This window comes from Diadema antillarum, unplaced genomic scaffold, assembly GCF_040938485.1.
Source record: "Diadema antillarum isolate AM-2024a unplaced genomic scaffold, OU_Dant_1.0 seq00000768_RagTag, whole genome shotgun sequence".
Taxonomy (NCBI): Eukaryota; Metazoa; Echinodermata; class Echinoidea; order Diadematoida; family Diadematidae; genus Diadema; species Diadema antillarum.
Window position 1 is genome coordinate 193,671 of NW_027271658.1, and position 16,830 is coordinate 210,500.

The 16,830-nt window shown below is 39.4% G+C and overlaps 1 protein-coding gene across 1 annotated transcript; it reads left to right on the plus strand.

Annotated features, from left to right (window-relative positions):
- The first annotated feature begins 73 nt into the window (after window positions 1–73).
- On the plus strand, window positions 74–16,156 carry LOC139738801 (trafficking protein particle complex subunit 3-like). The gene is made up of 6 exons (XM_071649439.1): window positions 74–163; window positions 3,402–3,490; window positions 5,800–5,897; window positions 8,351–8,450; window positions 11,219–11,401; window positions 14,020–16,156. The coding sequence occupies exons 2-6, from the start codon at window positions 3,449–3,451 to the stop codon at window positions 14,137–14,139; spliced, it is 543 nt and encodes a 180-aa protein (XP_071505540.1). The 5' UTR covers window positions 74–163; window positions 3,402–3,448; the 3' UTR covers window positions 14,140–16,156.
- The last annotated feature ends 674 nt before the right edge of the window (window positions 16,157–16,830 follow it).

Here is a 16,830-nt window from a genome sequence, read left to right on the forward strand (position 1 = left end):
GTGTGGTACCGGTCATATATCCCCGGCCCCATATGATTGATGTATACGCGTACGTACGCCCCACACCTACCCGCGGAACGACACGGACGACGAAAGGAACTGTGTGGCGAGAAATATCTTCAGTTTTTGATGGAATAGTGTACCAACTGAGCTAGAGGGGAAGGTAGTTGACATACAGCCTCTGTTTCCCAGTATTGTAGAATTATTGACTTACCAGTGGATTTGTTTTTCTTTGTTTGTTTTACCCAGCCCAGAGGTATGAGGTCACTGTCATTGATGTTTGATGTCACTTGTCAGTCCCATGTGCTAGATTTTGTGTGGCATGTTGTTAAAACCTTTAAATCAGGCCTATTATAATTTATAGTATCGTATCATTGACATTCAGGCACCTCTCTCTAACGTTAGCTCTCTTCAGCATCAGATCAGTGTGATATGGAAGTAGTAGGTAGTCCTGTTGAGACTTTTGGTCGTTTCTTCAAGTTGTATGTGATCCTACCTAAAACTTACAGGCCTAGATCTATCTAACATTTAACAATGTTAGTAAAATATTAGTAATAGTAGTAACTCCGTGCGTGGTGGGTGAATGGACAGTTTACATTCTTTATTTTAATAGGGAAGAGATTGGTGTCGGGCTGGGAGGACTGCTACGACCATTGTTTATAAATTTATTTAGAGTAATTGTGGCAGTATGTGGCTGTGAGCCCGTTCATGCCGTAGCCTTCATCATAAGAAAATTAGATTTTCACCGAACCATGAAATGAGATCAATTATCCGTAGATTGATATGTAACATACACATGAACAGTGTTTAAATCAGTCCATCTTTTCATTTTCTTGGAAAAATCTCGCATTTTAATAACTTTTCGCATACAGGTAGGCCTGTCGTAGCGGTGGCTTCGATTCGCCCATCATCATATTCATAAGTAGAGAGCTCGCTAGCGCCGAGCCAGCGCGCGGCCGCCGCGCGGTGTCCGCGGGCAGGCGTAAATCACACAACACCTATAACGACTCCCGTGGGAGCAACCGTGAAGCTCTCCACGGGCTGCGCGATCGGGCAGCCAATTTCACTGAAACAGGCATTGCAAGGTCCATTTCATGTACCGTTCTTACCACATGGGCTTACTTGGGGTCGATAAATCTTCCTTTCAAAAAATCAGAAAACACTTCAATTTTGAAAAAAGATAAGTTTCGACATTGCCATATTTTGCGCAATGTGGATTAAGTACAAAATACACCAAGGTCACGACAAATAAGTGCGAAATTTCGACTTGGCGTGCTACCAGATCGTCCTCCTCGGGCTACCTTAGCGGTTCGTAGCAGACTTAAACCAACGTACAAGGAAGGCAAAAGTAGTTCAGGTTTGTGATTCGAACATGTCGTTTGACATAGGGCCGTATTACTTTTGAAAAGAATGATATCAATGCACCCTGTCATAACTGCTACAGTTAGCGATCATCGCGAAGAGTTGAGCACTGCGTGTGCAGAAAACGATGTATTTGCGCGAGAGAGCCATCTAGTGCTCAATGACGCTAGCTATTCATGGCAAGTACATACAACATACTGTAAAACGAGGAATGTTCGCGTGCATTTTAATTTTGTGAATTTTGTGAGCACCAAGATTCGCGAAATTAAAATGCACGCGAAAGTTCTCGTCTACAGGGATCTAGACCTAGAGTTTCTATTCTATGCATTGAATGCCAGTGGCAATGCACGAAAATTTCATGCCGCAAAAAAGGCCGTCGGCTCCAATTTGTGAAAATTTCATGCCGCGAATATATCTTGTTTTACAGTATTTGGTAATAGATCTGTACTGCTAAACTTACAGCGAGATGCTCTAGACATGCATACCACACATAGAGTAAAAAAAACCCAGCAGTTTTCGGCCGGCCTCCAGAATCCGGACACTTATCACAAGCCAGCGAATTCTACTGTCACAACACATGCATATCACATCATTTCACATACTGGCACACTCATTCACCACAAGAAAGTGCCCTAGTTATTTCCAAAAATCCATCTAAAATCCCAAATTTTGCCGTCAAAAATGCAGAATCAGCGCAACTTTTCCACGACGCGCACAAATTAGGTCCCGTGTTAAGAATCAGGGTCGCCGAAAAAGCGCTAAAAATTGAAAAATCACGCCGTTCTGTTGCGAGATTTTTCAGCGGCCTTTTATGCGTATTGACATTGAACACGCATAGCGCGTGTCTGAATTCTGGGGGATTTTCAAGACCTGTGATAATATTTGGGGATTTTGTGAAAATGATGCATATATTAACAAAATCAATACTGAGAAAAAGTAGTTTGTTGAAGATTTTAACATACATTGTTATAGGTATAATTTTGTATGTATTATTCAAGTTGAACAAATTTTGCAGAAAAGGCCAAGTGTCCAAAAAACTGATGGTTTTACTATACATGTATACTAGGAGTAGGACACTTCGTAAAATCTACGCACAAAGTGTGAGCATACACACCATCATAATCATACATTATTGTCATTGTTTGGTTCCTTATGATAAGACATTTTGTATTGGCTTAAGGGGATAGGGGATAAGGATGACTTAATTTGCATTAACCTGTTGAGGACAGTTTGATTTTGCTACAACACGCTTTTCCCATAGACACTTGCCCGAGTATATTCGGGACTCGTCCTCAACGGGTTAAGAAGTTCCTACAGCTTTTGTAGGAAGACATTTCACAATACCAATTCTGTCTTTCCTAGGCACTTCCTAACTTTCTGTCTTAGGAATAAACTTAGGAAGATTTTCAGAATACCACCCCCTAGGTCTTGTTTACTGTATAAGCTGTTATTTTCACGAGGGTTTAATTTTCACGAATTTCGCGAGTCACAGTTGGATCATGAATTGAACAACATGCGAAAATGTCTCCATGCGCTTTGATAATAGAGCATTAATGTAAGTGTCGGCGTCGATTCGCGAAAACAATATCTCTCGAAAATGTGTATGACCTTGTCATTAGCGAAAATATCTGTTCGTGAAAATAACAGCGCATACAGTATATGATTTATGATTTATGAGCAAGCTCAGCTTAGTCCAACATTTTCCAGGGAGTACAGCACACAGCCACAGGCAGTGTTGAGACTTTTTTTCATGATATCCATTGATCAAGATGTGCTCTTTCAGGTGGTACCTTGTTGAGATTTGTCAATGGGATCAAACTCGGTGACCTCCAACTCCAAGATTGAATTGCTGTAGAAAACAGTAGAGAACACCCTATCATCAAAATTAATGACAGTTAATCTTTTCTAGTAATGCTGTTTATTTTTTTTTTTTCAGGCTTGTATAACAGTCACTGTGTTTATGTGCATTTTATACCATCATGATTGGAATAGTATTGAACTCAAACACGTGCATCATTCATTTTCGAATAAATCCACAGGAACACAAGCAGAAGACTGTATTACAACTATTCTGAGAGTTGACAGAATGTCACGACAGAGCAGTAGGACCACCGATCCCCGGAAAATTGTAAGTTTGCCACTTGGGATCTTCCATTTCTTTCACCTGCCATCCTCTTTGGCCAATTCCTAGTAATTGATCTGATTGAATAGCAGTTGCATCACCTCAGTAAGAAATGGTGTCACAAATTTGGAGCAGACAAGGAGCAATGTGTACTCCTGTTATAATGAACAGGGTTATAACAAAATTCTCAGTACAGCAAGGTAAAAATTCAGGTCACAAAATCATCATCTGTATATCTCTATGTCCTTATCTGTTGGGATTTACAATTGTATGTCATGAAATTTGACATATATTGACAGAAAACTGCCAGTCCCAAGGACTTCATTTTAATGGGAGTCGCCTACGTACTAATAAAAAGGAATAGAAATAAAGATGAAGATAACGTGAAATTAACTCTCTGTTTATTAGCCTCTCTGACTGCACCTGCAATGCAGCACTGCCTACCAATGTGTCAGGAAATTTAATGTACAACTGTTCTTCTGCCCTCACATCGTTTTCCAGGTCTAACGTGTAAAAAATTATCTCCCCTTGTCCATATGGCATGACTTGTGCACTTTGAAAAGCACTCCCTTTGCTCTTGAGGAGTACTGCCTACATTTCAGTGTTCTTGTTGTATGATTTGCAGAGTCATGCCATTATCATCAAACATATAATATAGGTTGGTGACTGTAGTTTCTACCTTGTTCGTGGCAGATCCAGGCAACACATTTTCTTCGTCTTCTTGAAAACACATGGTTAGATTAGACACCAAACCCAGTGCATTATCACAAGGGTGACAATTTATGTACAATACAAGGACCATAGAACTCCCTATTTCAAAAAAGGAAAATAATATTGTTATACCCCCGCCAAACGAAGTTTGAAGGGGGTATATAGGAATCAGCGGACGGTCGGGCGGTCGGGCGGTCGGTCGGGCGGTCGGTCGGGCGGGCGGTCGGGCGGGCGGTCGGTCCGTTGCAAATCTTACATCGCGAACTACTTCCTCAGTTTTCAACCGATTCCCATAAAACTTGGCACAGATGTGTGCCTTGGGTTGTAGATGTGCAAGACGTATTTTTTGACAGTACCCAAAAGTACGTTGCCATGGTAACAGCATATTATGGGCAAAAATGGGTACAAATCTTGCGTCGCGAACTCCTCCCACAGTTTTTGATCAATTTTTATGAAATTAGGTACAGATGTTCATCTGAATATCTTAATGTGCAAGACACATATTTCCGCAGTGGCAAAAAGTGCGTTGCCATGGTAACGGCATGTTATTGGTAAAATATAGGGCAAAATGCTTCATGGCAAAACTGCTTCATCAGTGTTCTTCCAATTCTCATGGAATTCATATTGAATGTTTGTCTTAGGATATAGGTCAGCATGACACATTTCTTGACAGTGACAAAAAGTATGTTGCCATGGTAACAGCTCACATATTATGAGCCAAAATGATGGAAAATTTTGTGTTGCAAACTACTTCCTCAGTTTTTGCCCAATTTCCATGAAACTTGGTACAGATGTGTGCCTTTGGTTGTAGATGTGCAAGACGCATTTTTTGACAGTACCCGAAAGTACGTTGCCATGGTAACGGCATATTAATGGCAGAAGATCAAGGAAAGATCTTGCGGATTTAACTACTTCCTCAGTTTTTTGACCAAAGCTTATGAAATGTGGCACACACTTGGTCTTGGTGGGAAGATGTGCAAGACATATTTTTTGGATGTGTCGGAAGCTGCGTTGCCATGGTAACGGCATATTAATGGCGGAAGATCAAAGAAAGATCTTGTGGATTGAACTACTTCCTCAGTTTTTGACAAAAGCTTATGAAATGTGGCACACACAATAGTCTTGGTGGGAAGATGTGCAAGATATATTTTTCGGACGTGTCGGAAGCTGCGTTGCCATGGTAACAGCATTTAAATGGCAGAAGATCAAGGAAAGATCATTCCTTGGGTAAGACTGTCGTAACGGGGCGGGGGTATTAATCGCCTTCAGTGATATTTCTAGTTTAAACCTGGAAATACTCTGAGTAAATACATTAGTAATGCACTTTCAAGGTTATTTATAGTAGACAGACTTGGCAGGTATTTTTAAGAGTGATGTTATGTATATGAATACCTTGCCCCCATAGAAGCCCTCAAAGTTGCCCCCCCCCCCCCCAAGTTTGCAATGTTCTCAGGTAGAAGTCACATGCGTGGAAGGTGAACTTGCAATACTCAGGTGATTGCGACCCCCCCCCCCCCCCCCCTCTCTTATATCTATGATGGTTTACCTCTGAGTGAACTGTGACCATGAATTCTTAAAAACATCCACACTCCATTGTATTGCAGAGTCAAGAATTGTTTACTTTAACATATGGTGCCCTGGTCTCTCAGCTGGTCAAGGATTATGAGAGTGATGAAGAAGTCAACAAGCAGCTCGACAAAATGTAAGACCATTGCTTCATAGCCAATGTACAGGACACATTCACCAGAACAATAAGTTTTTCAGATAGTTGGTGATTTTTTTTTCTTGACAGATGGAGACAAAGAGGGTCTAGGGCAATTACCCCCCTGGGCAATTATCCCAGACCCTTCCCCTGACCCTATCCCTAATCCTAATCCTGAACCTAATCCTTACCCTAACCCAAACTCTGACTCTAAACCTAACTGTAACCCTAATTTTTACTCTAACCTTACCACTACCAGTATTTAGCCCGGGGGGGGGTTGGGGGGGGGGGGAATTGCCCTGATATGGACAAAGAAATTTGTGGGGTTTTTTAGGAACATTATTTTTTTCTTTATCTTTATTAAAAGTAATTTCAAGTTCAGTAAGTACTCCTGACATGTCAAAAGATGATGTTGATTAGGAATTGAACTATCTTATAAGTACAATGTAAGTTTTTATTTTTTTTTTAAATGAAGTTTAGAGACAAGGGTAATGATATTACCTACAATGAAAGATGCACACATAAGCATGCATTGAAAACTTAGGATGTTGCCTAAGTTGTGTATGAGTCACAATCATGACACTTCCATCAAATTATCTCTCAGAGCATAATTTTTCGATGATTTGACAAGTATGTGTAAATTCACCGCTCAGAGCAACATTTTTGCTAAATTTTGGTGAATTTCTACAAATTTGTGTATTGCACTGATTTTATGATATTGATTACCAGGTAGAGGTACAGAACTTCTTTATAGAGTATACATTTTAAAAGTGTAAAATAATGCCTCCATTTCTTAAATTCAGTATGAACCATGTTTGAATTTGCTCTCATACAGTTTTCAAGATTTACTACAATGTTACATTCAGACTTTATGAGAACAGCTTTGCTAATTAATTTCACTTGATTTGTGTTTACTAATTACACCTCATTTTGTGAATTCTTTAGTGTGCCATTGCAAATATGTTCAGGTATTGGTCACAGTGTAAACAGTTGCTACCCGGTTTGCAATCATGCAGAGAGGAGGGATACTTTTGAAGTGCTCATATTGTGATGTCATGAGGTTGTCATTCTCTTCTGTGTCATCAAAAATGTGTTGTTATGGCCCCATTATTTATCATAGTTTCTATGATAACATACTAGATAATATCCATCTTGCTTCCAGAGAATCTTTATCTCAGTGTGTTACGTATGGTTCTGAAAGGGATCGTATAGTTTTGGTTGAGACTTAACTTCAGGTTTTTATAATTTTTTGGTGAGATAGTGAGAAACCTCTTATGAAATATGAAAGAGCATGTAATTCCACGAGGATTTCAATGTTTATTTGATGAAAATTGATTTTGAAATGGCTGAGATATCCAAAACAGAGCGATCCTAATAAAGTGTGGGACCCACATTTTATTACGATCGTTTTGTTTAACTGTGTTTTTGGATGTTTCAGCTATTCCAAACCCAATTTTCATCAAATAAACTTTGAATTCATCTTAAAATGGTATGCTCTGTACTATTTCACAATCTGTTGTCCCCGCCGAACGAGTTCGAGCAGGGGACTATGAAACGGGCTCCGTACGTGTGTGTGTCCGTGCGTGTGTCCGTGTGTGTGTCCGTGCGTCCGTGTGTGCGTCCGTGTGTGATCAAAATGTTCAATTTGCTACTTCTCTGTCATTTATGAGCCAATTTTGATTCTGTTTGCTTTGTATGATAGCACTACATGGGAGCTGTGAAACTTCTACACAGAATTTCATTTGTTACCTTTGACCTTGACCTTTGACCTATATTGTACATTTTGCTACAAAATGCTACTCCTTCGCCATTTATAACCCGATTTCGATTCTGTTTGCTTTATGTGATGGCACTAAGTGAGGGCTTCAAATCTTGTACACAGAATTTTGACCTTTGACTTCTTTGACCTTTGACCTTGATTTTTGACCTGTATTGCACATTTTGCTACAAAATGCTACTCCTTCGCCGTTTCTAACCCGATTTTGATTCCGTTTGCTTTATGTGATGGCACTAGGTGAGGGCTTCAAAACTTCTACACAGAATTTTGACCTTTGACTTCTTTGACCTTGATTTTTGACCTATATTGTACATTGGCTACAAAATGCTACTCCGCCATTTCTAACCCGATTTCGATTCCGTTTGCTTTATGTGATGGCACTAGGTGAGGGCTTCAAAACTTCTACACAGAATTTTGACCTTTGACTTCTTTGACCTTGATTTTTGACCTATATTGTACATTTTGCTACAAAATGCTACTTCCGGCGGGGACATATATTACGCACCGCGTAATTTCTACTTCTCCTTGTTTTCTTGGTATCTCGCAAAAAAGTTAAAGCCCAATTCTCATCTCCACCAATACTGAACCATCCCTTTAACATCTTATAATAGCAATGTTGAGTTGATCTCAAATATTCATGAATGACCTCTTCTTCCAAAATAATACATTCTGTCAGGGGCTACAACATTGGCATTCGTCTGGTGGAAGATTTCCTAGCTAGGTCAGGGGTTGGCAGGTGTAATGACTTCAGAGAAACAGCAGACATCATTGCCAAGGTAAGTATCACTCTGTCTTTGCAAGTTCAGACTAGAAATAAGGCCAAGTAAAACACAGAAAGTAGTTTCTCATCCTTACACACATCCAATTTGGGCGCCGCATCAATCTTTTTTTACAAACTATTTACTATTTTTCAAAATACAGATGAAGATATCAAAACTTGTGTTTCACATCCCTGTTTTTTTTTTTTTGAGTTGCCACATCAACTTTTTTGGTATGTACTACTTTGGGGTGACCCAAAAAACATTGGAAATTCACCTATACTGGTTGTAATGTCATGCACATGTTCCGTTTGAATAGGGATCTCTGTTAGGTCCAGTGCATAATATTCACTGTTGTACTGCTAGCCAAGAATTCTACAAACCAGTGACTGTTAACCGCTACTAGTTTGTAATACAATGTACTGTGGGCTCAGATAGCACACTGTTGAAAAAAATCAGATCGTATTTGTGAGTGGACGAGTCTCCGCTGACACTCATACTTGTGTATGCATGTCAAGAGGCTGGCCTGGTTTCAAATGTTATATACTCATATACTGCAAAATCTCTCTTGTATGGGAGGGAGGGGTTGTGGAATACCTCCTCCCACGCCCTCCCCCTGCTTAGCTCCCCTCCATGCACAGATGGCTACACTGGGGATCGACAATTTTTGAAATATACCATCAAAAGTGTGTACCAGATAGTTGAACTGCAATCATAAAAATGCAAGCGCTCCCTCATGTAGAAGGGAAAATATCCCCTCCCACATCCTTCCCCCGCTTGGTCTCCCTCCACAGACGAACTTCTCTTCTTTGACAATTGACAAATTTCCGGATATTCCATCAAAAAGCATGCACCAGATAGTTTAATTTCAATTCTAAAAATGTAAAAGCTCCCTCGAATGAGGCAGGGATACCTGACCCTTCACTTGCATGGTCGATTTCTGTAGACTTACATGTACATATTGTAGTACACTTTGGGAATTTACAAGTTAATTCAACAAAAAGTGTGCATCAGATCATTTCATTTCAATTCTCAAAATGCAAAAGCTCTGTCCGGTGGGAGGGGGTATCCCCCTCCCACACCCTCCTCTTCTCCCCCATAGGCTTAGTACTAAGTGATGACCCACATGTAAAACAAGAGCTGAGATATCACGATTTAACCATTCACAGCTTCTTGAATGTTTTTTTTCCTTTTTTTTTCATAGAGAAAAAAATCGGAATATTTCACCATAACTCTTTATCAGATTTGCTGAATTTCAGGTCTGATCTCCCTCATGTGGGAGGGAGATACCCCCATCGACAACCTTCCCCGCTCAGTCACTCCATTCCCTTGCACATTGGCTTCCAAGTTTTGCCCCCCCCCCCCCACCCCTATCATGAAAACAAATCGACGCCCATGTATATATGTATATATTATACAGTATACTGGTTGTTTTAAAGATTTACAAGCTTTTGTACCGTATGTATTTGGTTTTGGTTTTGCAGGTTTGGTTTCATCATGTCTATTAGTAAGTAGTACAGTGCTTCCATTTTGGTGTGACAACCATGTCATTGAAGCTAGCATGCACGAAGAGAATATAGAATGGGACATTGCCCACTGGTGTACAGATTTTCCACTATAGAGGAAGACAGAGTTCTGTCAATTGATGAAACTTCCTTCCTGCTTGGGGATATCCTCATTGTTATAGATGAAATCTGTGTCACAACCAGCTTTCCTCATTTCACACATCTCATTTTAATAGCCATGAACTAATTTGATCCTACAATGATTGGGAGGTTGGAAGTGTGTGTGTGTGTGTGTGTGTGTGTGTGTGTGGTGGGGGGGGGGGGTCTGCTTTCCTCCACCTCCTAGCATGTGTTTGAACCCCCCCCCCACACACACACACACACCCACCCACACACACACACACACAGACAGACAATTGTGACTCAGTTGTTCAGGACCATTTAATGTCAGACAAATTAGACCCAACCACCAAGAGCTATGATCAGACTTTTCACATTCTGTTAATTACGTACAGTTATATCTCTCCTGGGTAATAATGCTATTATGAAGATTTTCATCTTTTGTTGGAAGAAATAAAGAAACTGTCTCATCTCCAGACATCTTGTAATGGACTGCAGACAGAAGTCATGATTGTATGGCAGTCTGTGGGCATTTGCACCCCTGGCCAACCTCTATCCTTTACGCATGAACCGGCATTTCCAAAATAATCTGTTAAATTCAGTATCAGTGTGTATCTGTGGATAGTGTTTGTCTTTGTAAGATGTTGTTTATTCTTTGAATGGTCCATGTTTGAAAACATTTAGGAACGAGTACTGGCACATTGGTAAAGATGTTAAAGGATCATATAGTTTTGGTTGAGACCTAACGTCAGGTTTCTAACATTTTTTGATGAGATAAAGAGAAACCTCTTATAGAATGTGAAAGAGCATGTAATTCCGAGAGGAATTCAATGTTTATTTGGTGAAAATTGGTTGTTTAATGGCTGAGATAGCAAAACAGAGCAATCCTAATAAAAGGTGGGACCCATCTTTTATTAGGATCACTTTTTTTGCACTTTGTTTTTCAAAACCGATTTTCATCAAATAAACTTGAATTCCTCCTATTAGAATGATAAGTTCTGTACTATTTCATAACTTATTTCTTGGTATCTTGCAAAAGGTTAGAAGCCCAGTCCTCATCTCCACCCATACTATACCATCCCCTTAATGTGTCACAGTGTTATCAACCAGATGCTGCTACATGATGCTGCTGCCTATTTTGGTTTCCCTCTCTCTGTCCAGTCTGGGTTCCGCATGTTCCTGGGAGTTACCCCCAGCATCTCAAACTGGAGTGCAGCTGGTGATGAATTCTCCTTGCTGATGGACACTAACCCTTTGACTGACTTTGTGGAGCTTCCAGAAGACCACAGCAACCTGAACTATTCCAACGTACTGTGTGGTGTCATCAGGGGTGCCCTGGAAACGGTGAGTTGTCACCCAGAGTCGCCAATCTTACAATATGTTAGGTTCAAACAGGTTTGCAGGTGGCAGTGTTGTGATGATAAACAAGGAAACAAAACCATTATGGTATTTAGATCAGGAAGTGAAATAGGAATCACATCACTGATTACTATTTGTAAACATGCTATGTTCTTATTCAATTGATATATAATAGCCAAACTGTTCTGTGTAAATCATCTAAAAATCCTCAATGCATGTAATAGATGTGGTGTATTAAACAGACCATTTTTATCAAGGGATGCCATGCCAAGTAATTTCTCTATACCAAGTAATGTCCACTGGACAGCAGAGCCTGTTGTTGTAAGTCCTGATGTTGAAATGTGTCATGTCTGAGCACAATAGAGTACCAGTTGATTTGATCTGCCTCCTACTAAACACAATCTGAGATCAAAGTTACATCCAGTCCTCTGTAGTCAACTGGAAGAGTCATTTCAACAAGTCATTCAAGTTACTCACTTTGGTCCATTGTGTAGAGATCTCATAGAACATTGACTCACAGTGAAGGGATATTCCACAGCAACAAACTAATCCAAAGAGCCCCCTTGTTTTTACCATGCAAGTTTGCTATCATTGTGAACTACAGTCAACCTCGCGTAAGTCGACATAATCGGGACTGAGCAAAACACGTCGACTTATGCGAAAGTCGCGCGTAAGTCGACATTTTGTCGACTTATAAGTGAAAACTAATTTCCCCTGTACAGAGTAAGATTTGGATCACGATGCGGATCGCTATCTAAATCTTACTCCTTTTGCCGTCAAAATATGCCTACTGACATTAGCAACAATAATGTTGTAGTTCATGCATAAATCTCCGCGGATTAGGAAGGACAACGCACAATTCCCAAACCTCTAGAGAGATTTTGAGACAGCGGGAATCCTGAAAATGAATTGTTCTCGCGCTCCGATTCGCAACATTACCGCTCTGTACGGCGCGGGCCCGTCTGAACAAAAAAAAAGAAACAAGGAAAGTTTGTTAATCCGAAAAATGACATCTTATTTTCGGATTAACTAACCTTCGTAAAAACAAACTTCTTCCATTGTGGGACTAATTCAACTTTGGACTGAGATTTAAACCTTTGGCAAAGCGAACTGTAACAATTATTTGTTACCATTTTTTCATTGACATTTCGCGAAGCAGCGTGCGTTTCGGTAGTTTGAAACGTGTAAATGTTGCGATGTCTTTCCCCTGCGAGTGCAGACTAAGTTCGGTCACGGCGAAAGTTCCGTTTGATATTTTAAATTTGCGTACGAAATAAAAAAATAATGCAAGTCTTTTCAACACTAACTCACTTCTGTAGAGTTTTAGAGATGCGTTTAACCGCAGTTTCTAGTTTCGTACGAAAACCGCAAGTCTTTTCTGCAACACTCTTGCGTTTAAATACAGCGTTGCGTGATGTGATTTGATGGACTTGCATTTGATTTTTAGAGTTACGTTTAATTGAGTTTTAGTTTCCTACAATTTTCTAGTTTCGTATGATTATCAAACGTAAGTCTTTTCAGCATTCCGTGTGATTTGATGGACTTGCATTTGATTTTCAGAGTGGCGTTTAATTCTTAATTTTGCGTACAAAATAAAAAGATAGTGCAAGTCTTTTCAACAACAACGCACTTCCGTAGAGTTTTAGAGATGCGTTTGAACGCAGTTTCCAGTTTCGTACGAAAACTGCAAGTCTTTTCAGCAACGCTCTTGCATTTAAATACAGCGTTACATGATGTGATGGACTTGCATTTGATTTTTAGAGTTGCGTTTAAATGTTTCAGGTTCGTAAAATTATTTTCTAGTTTCATATGATCATCAAACGCAAGTCTTTTCAGGAACGCACTTGCGTTTAAATGCAAAGTTGCGTGTGATTTGATACATCTGCATTTGATTGATTTTGACGTTTGCACCATAAGTTGCATCACACTGACCTGCACCAAACGATACACACAGACACAAACACTGGTAACTCTATGTGTAGTACTCCAGTGTAAATGAGTGTATACCCTTTCTATTCAGGCGTACAAGACAATGGATGCATGGCGGGAACGCTACCGCGCCGTACACTAGCGAATTAGCGAGAAGAAATGCTGCGAATCGGAGCGGGAAAACAATTCTTTTTCAGAGAACTGCGATAAGAATTTGAGCGAAAAAATTATGTCGACTTAGACGAGGGAATTAACACGTATTTCAGTTCAGTTGGCACTGAAAATCATGTCGACTTACGCGAGTTGTCGACTTATAAATGTCAACTAATACGAGGAAATTTTCAAGGAATAACAAAGGCAAAAATCGGGACTTTTCTATCGTGTCCACTTAAGCGAGTTGTCGACTTATGCGATGTCAACTTAAGCGAGGTTTACTGTACTTTTTATTGAGTATATCTATTGCAAAGGGCCACCGACCAACATTCAAGTGATGTTCATGAAATATTAATGCCATTATATCGAACATTTTGATGCTTTGCTGAGACAAAATGCTGACCAAGCCTACATATATGTCAAACAAGTGAGTAATTTTCTCACAGTTATGAACAAATAAGAACTTGATCAGTATGAAAGGATTCACTTACAAATAACAGTCATATTTTTTTCCCGCACAGGTGCAAATGGATGTCAGTGTAAGGTTTGTCCAGGACACCCTTAAAGGAGATAATCAAACGGAGATCAGAGTGAAATTCATCAAGAGATTAGAAGATGCACTGCCAGCAGGAGAAGAGTAGCTGTAAGAATGTCAGAGATTTGTAAATATTCATGTACATAGATGTCACAGCACAGATAGGCTATGACCATTCCCAATATTTGTTTAATGATGATTATCTTGTACATTGTGTCCTATACATCCTGGTTTCAGTTTCTGTTCATTTGAAAAGAAATATTATATAAACATACATAAAAAATGTACATGTTGCCTCAAAGTTACCTCCAAGGTTCGTCACTTTTAGTTTTGACTTGGGTTACAATGATACTCATAACAGATACAGATAACAGTTGGGGGCAAGTTTGAAATTTGATCAGATTTTTTGTACGTTTCTCTATATCACACTAGATATGGCAGTATCATATTGCTTTCAGAGAAATTATCTAATTGTGCACGCATGCAACAGAGTGGCACAATTTGCTGAGGCTGATAATGATGTCATAACCACGCAAAATGTATTGGCTGTGCTGTCAAGTGCATGGAGACAGGTATATAGCACACAGGTTAGTACCTACACTCACAAGGGTATGCTTCAACTCGCATGGATAACTTTAACAATGGATTTGACTTCCTGGTTATAAGACAAATGTCTTCTAAATTTTGAATTTGGGGAAAGCTAAGCCTCTAGACGTTATCCCAGGACTTGTGAAATCCACTCAATTCATTATTTTGCACCCCTGTTAAAACATGATTGTGGCTGATGTGGAGGAGGATATAGAATTGTGCAAAGTGTTCCTATATAATTCTGTTTATCCTATTATGTTTTGTTCAAATCACTAAGTCCTTGCGTCAAGTCCGCAGGCAATAGAAGTAGTACCTGTTGGCAAGGCTTTCATCCTTATTGCTTTCACAGGGGATGTAAAGCCCTTTGTCCCATGGAATCATTATTGCTATAAGCTTCCCAAAATGGCCACTTAAAAGGTCACAAACTCAACTGAAAAGTTAAGAGATCAGTATCCATCCCAATCCCCCCCTCCAAAAAAAAAAAAAAAAAAAAAACACAAAACACAAAACAAAACAAAACAAACTATAATTTGGTATTTTCTTTTATCCGTAGGAATGCTTGTTTAATTCTTGTGAATGCACAGTGAAGCTTTCAGATGATGTTAAAAGGTAATCATTTAGAGCTGTGGATATGATCAAGCTGTAACAAAATCTTGTGAACTCAAAGTAGCATTTCATTCTTTGTCTTTGTCAGTGAAACTAGAGTGCAATTTTCTCAGTGGAAATCATGTACAAATATTGAGATGTATTAAATTGAAATCTGTAGCAGTATAACCAGACTGTCTGCTGTCGTTTGTGTACCTGACACATGGTCAGATAATCCACAGTGAACAATGTAATGTTAACGTGTGCTCAATTTCTGAATTTTCATTCTGTAGGGGTGAGTTAATTAGGTTTTGTTATGTTTGTGTCTCCCAGTTTGCATGTTTGTGTAAGGCAGACCCTCAAGACAAGAATTCTTCACAATTGGGAGAAGCCTTTAAAATCTGCAGGTGTTGCAGTAATGGTTGTCTGTTTTCTTTTGCAAAATGGCACACCACTTTTTGTGGTAATTCTGCTTGTGTCTTCTTCAAACTTTTCTTTGGGGAGAATGAACCGTAAACCTGATTTATGCTTCCTTTTTTTTAATGTTTTTTGTCTTGTTTTACATTTTGATCAAGTGTTTACAGCCTCCTTTTGTACTTTTCAATGTACTTATGATGTGTGCTAAAGCTGCAGGGATAGATATGATACTGATCAAGCCACAGTAACACACAAATGCATAACACTGTTTGTCTGTTTTTTCTTCCTCTGTATGAATCAAGTCATTGGTCAGCATAGATACTACAGAATTGTTACGATATTGGGTATCTGGCAGTTACTTGTATGTTAAAATACCTCCATTTTGTGAGTGTTGTTACTTCTGGGACTATTAGGGATGGGATAAAAGCCAAATAATTTCAGCTAGAATCTATATATATGTGGAATATACAGTTATGGAACAAGGAATGGCATGAAACTCAGCACTATTTTGCCAGCCTATCATTAAACACTTCATGCCCCAAATAACCAGAGTGTAATGCTGTATTTTTAATTTTCTGTAATGTAAGAATGTTATGAAACCATAATGAGCAGTTGTAATTTAGAAAGATGTGCAGGGTCACAGCATAGTGTATACGCCAAATATTTCGCGACATTTTTATTTTCGCGAATTTCGCAAGTCAGATGCTATTCGCGAAATTAAAGACACACAAAAATAGTGGCTCATATGAATGTGACACACACGTATACATTTCTCAATTCAGTACAGTACTCCATGATCGCTAATTTAACCACTCCCAAAATTGTCGGGAAGTCTCGATTCACGAAAATTTAGACTCGCTAAATATATGGCGTATACAGCAGTTGGTGAGACTGCAGAGTTTCCCTCATCATGTGCTGCAAGTTGTTACATTTAGATTGTCCACATAAATACTGGTTGATGATTGGTCATAGTGCAATCACATGACTAATGCAAGGATCGAAATTGTTACAGTGCGAGCAGTGACGTCTCGTCAGATAATATAATTCAAGAATGTGGCTGCCAGCCAACAGGGCTGGAATGAAAGGTGTATTTGTGTAGACCACATAATATAACGTATTGCCATAATGTATCGTTGTACTAATATAACTCTTGACAGTCTATAAGAATTATATTTATCCCCAAGACAATATTTTCCCTTAGCGCTGC

What these genes read in the sequence shown, in the direction of transcription:
- LOC139738801 (XM_071649439.1), top strand. Translation starts at nt 3,449, where the DNA reads ATGTCACGACAGAGCAGTAGGACCACCGATCCCCGGAAAATT. An exon ending in AACAAGCAGCTCGACAAAAT is followed by an intron (nt 5,898 to 8,350) that starts GTAAGACCATTG and finishes ACATTCTGTCAG; the next exon opens with GGGCTACAACATTGGCATTC. An exon ending in CAGCAGACATCATTGCCAAG is followed by an intron (nt 8,451 to 11,218) that starts GTAAGTATCACT and finishes CTCTCTGTCCAG; the next exon opens with TCTGGGTTCCGCATGTTCCT.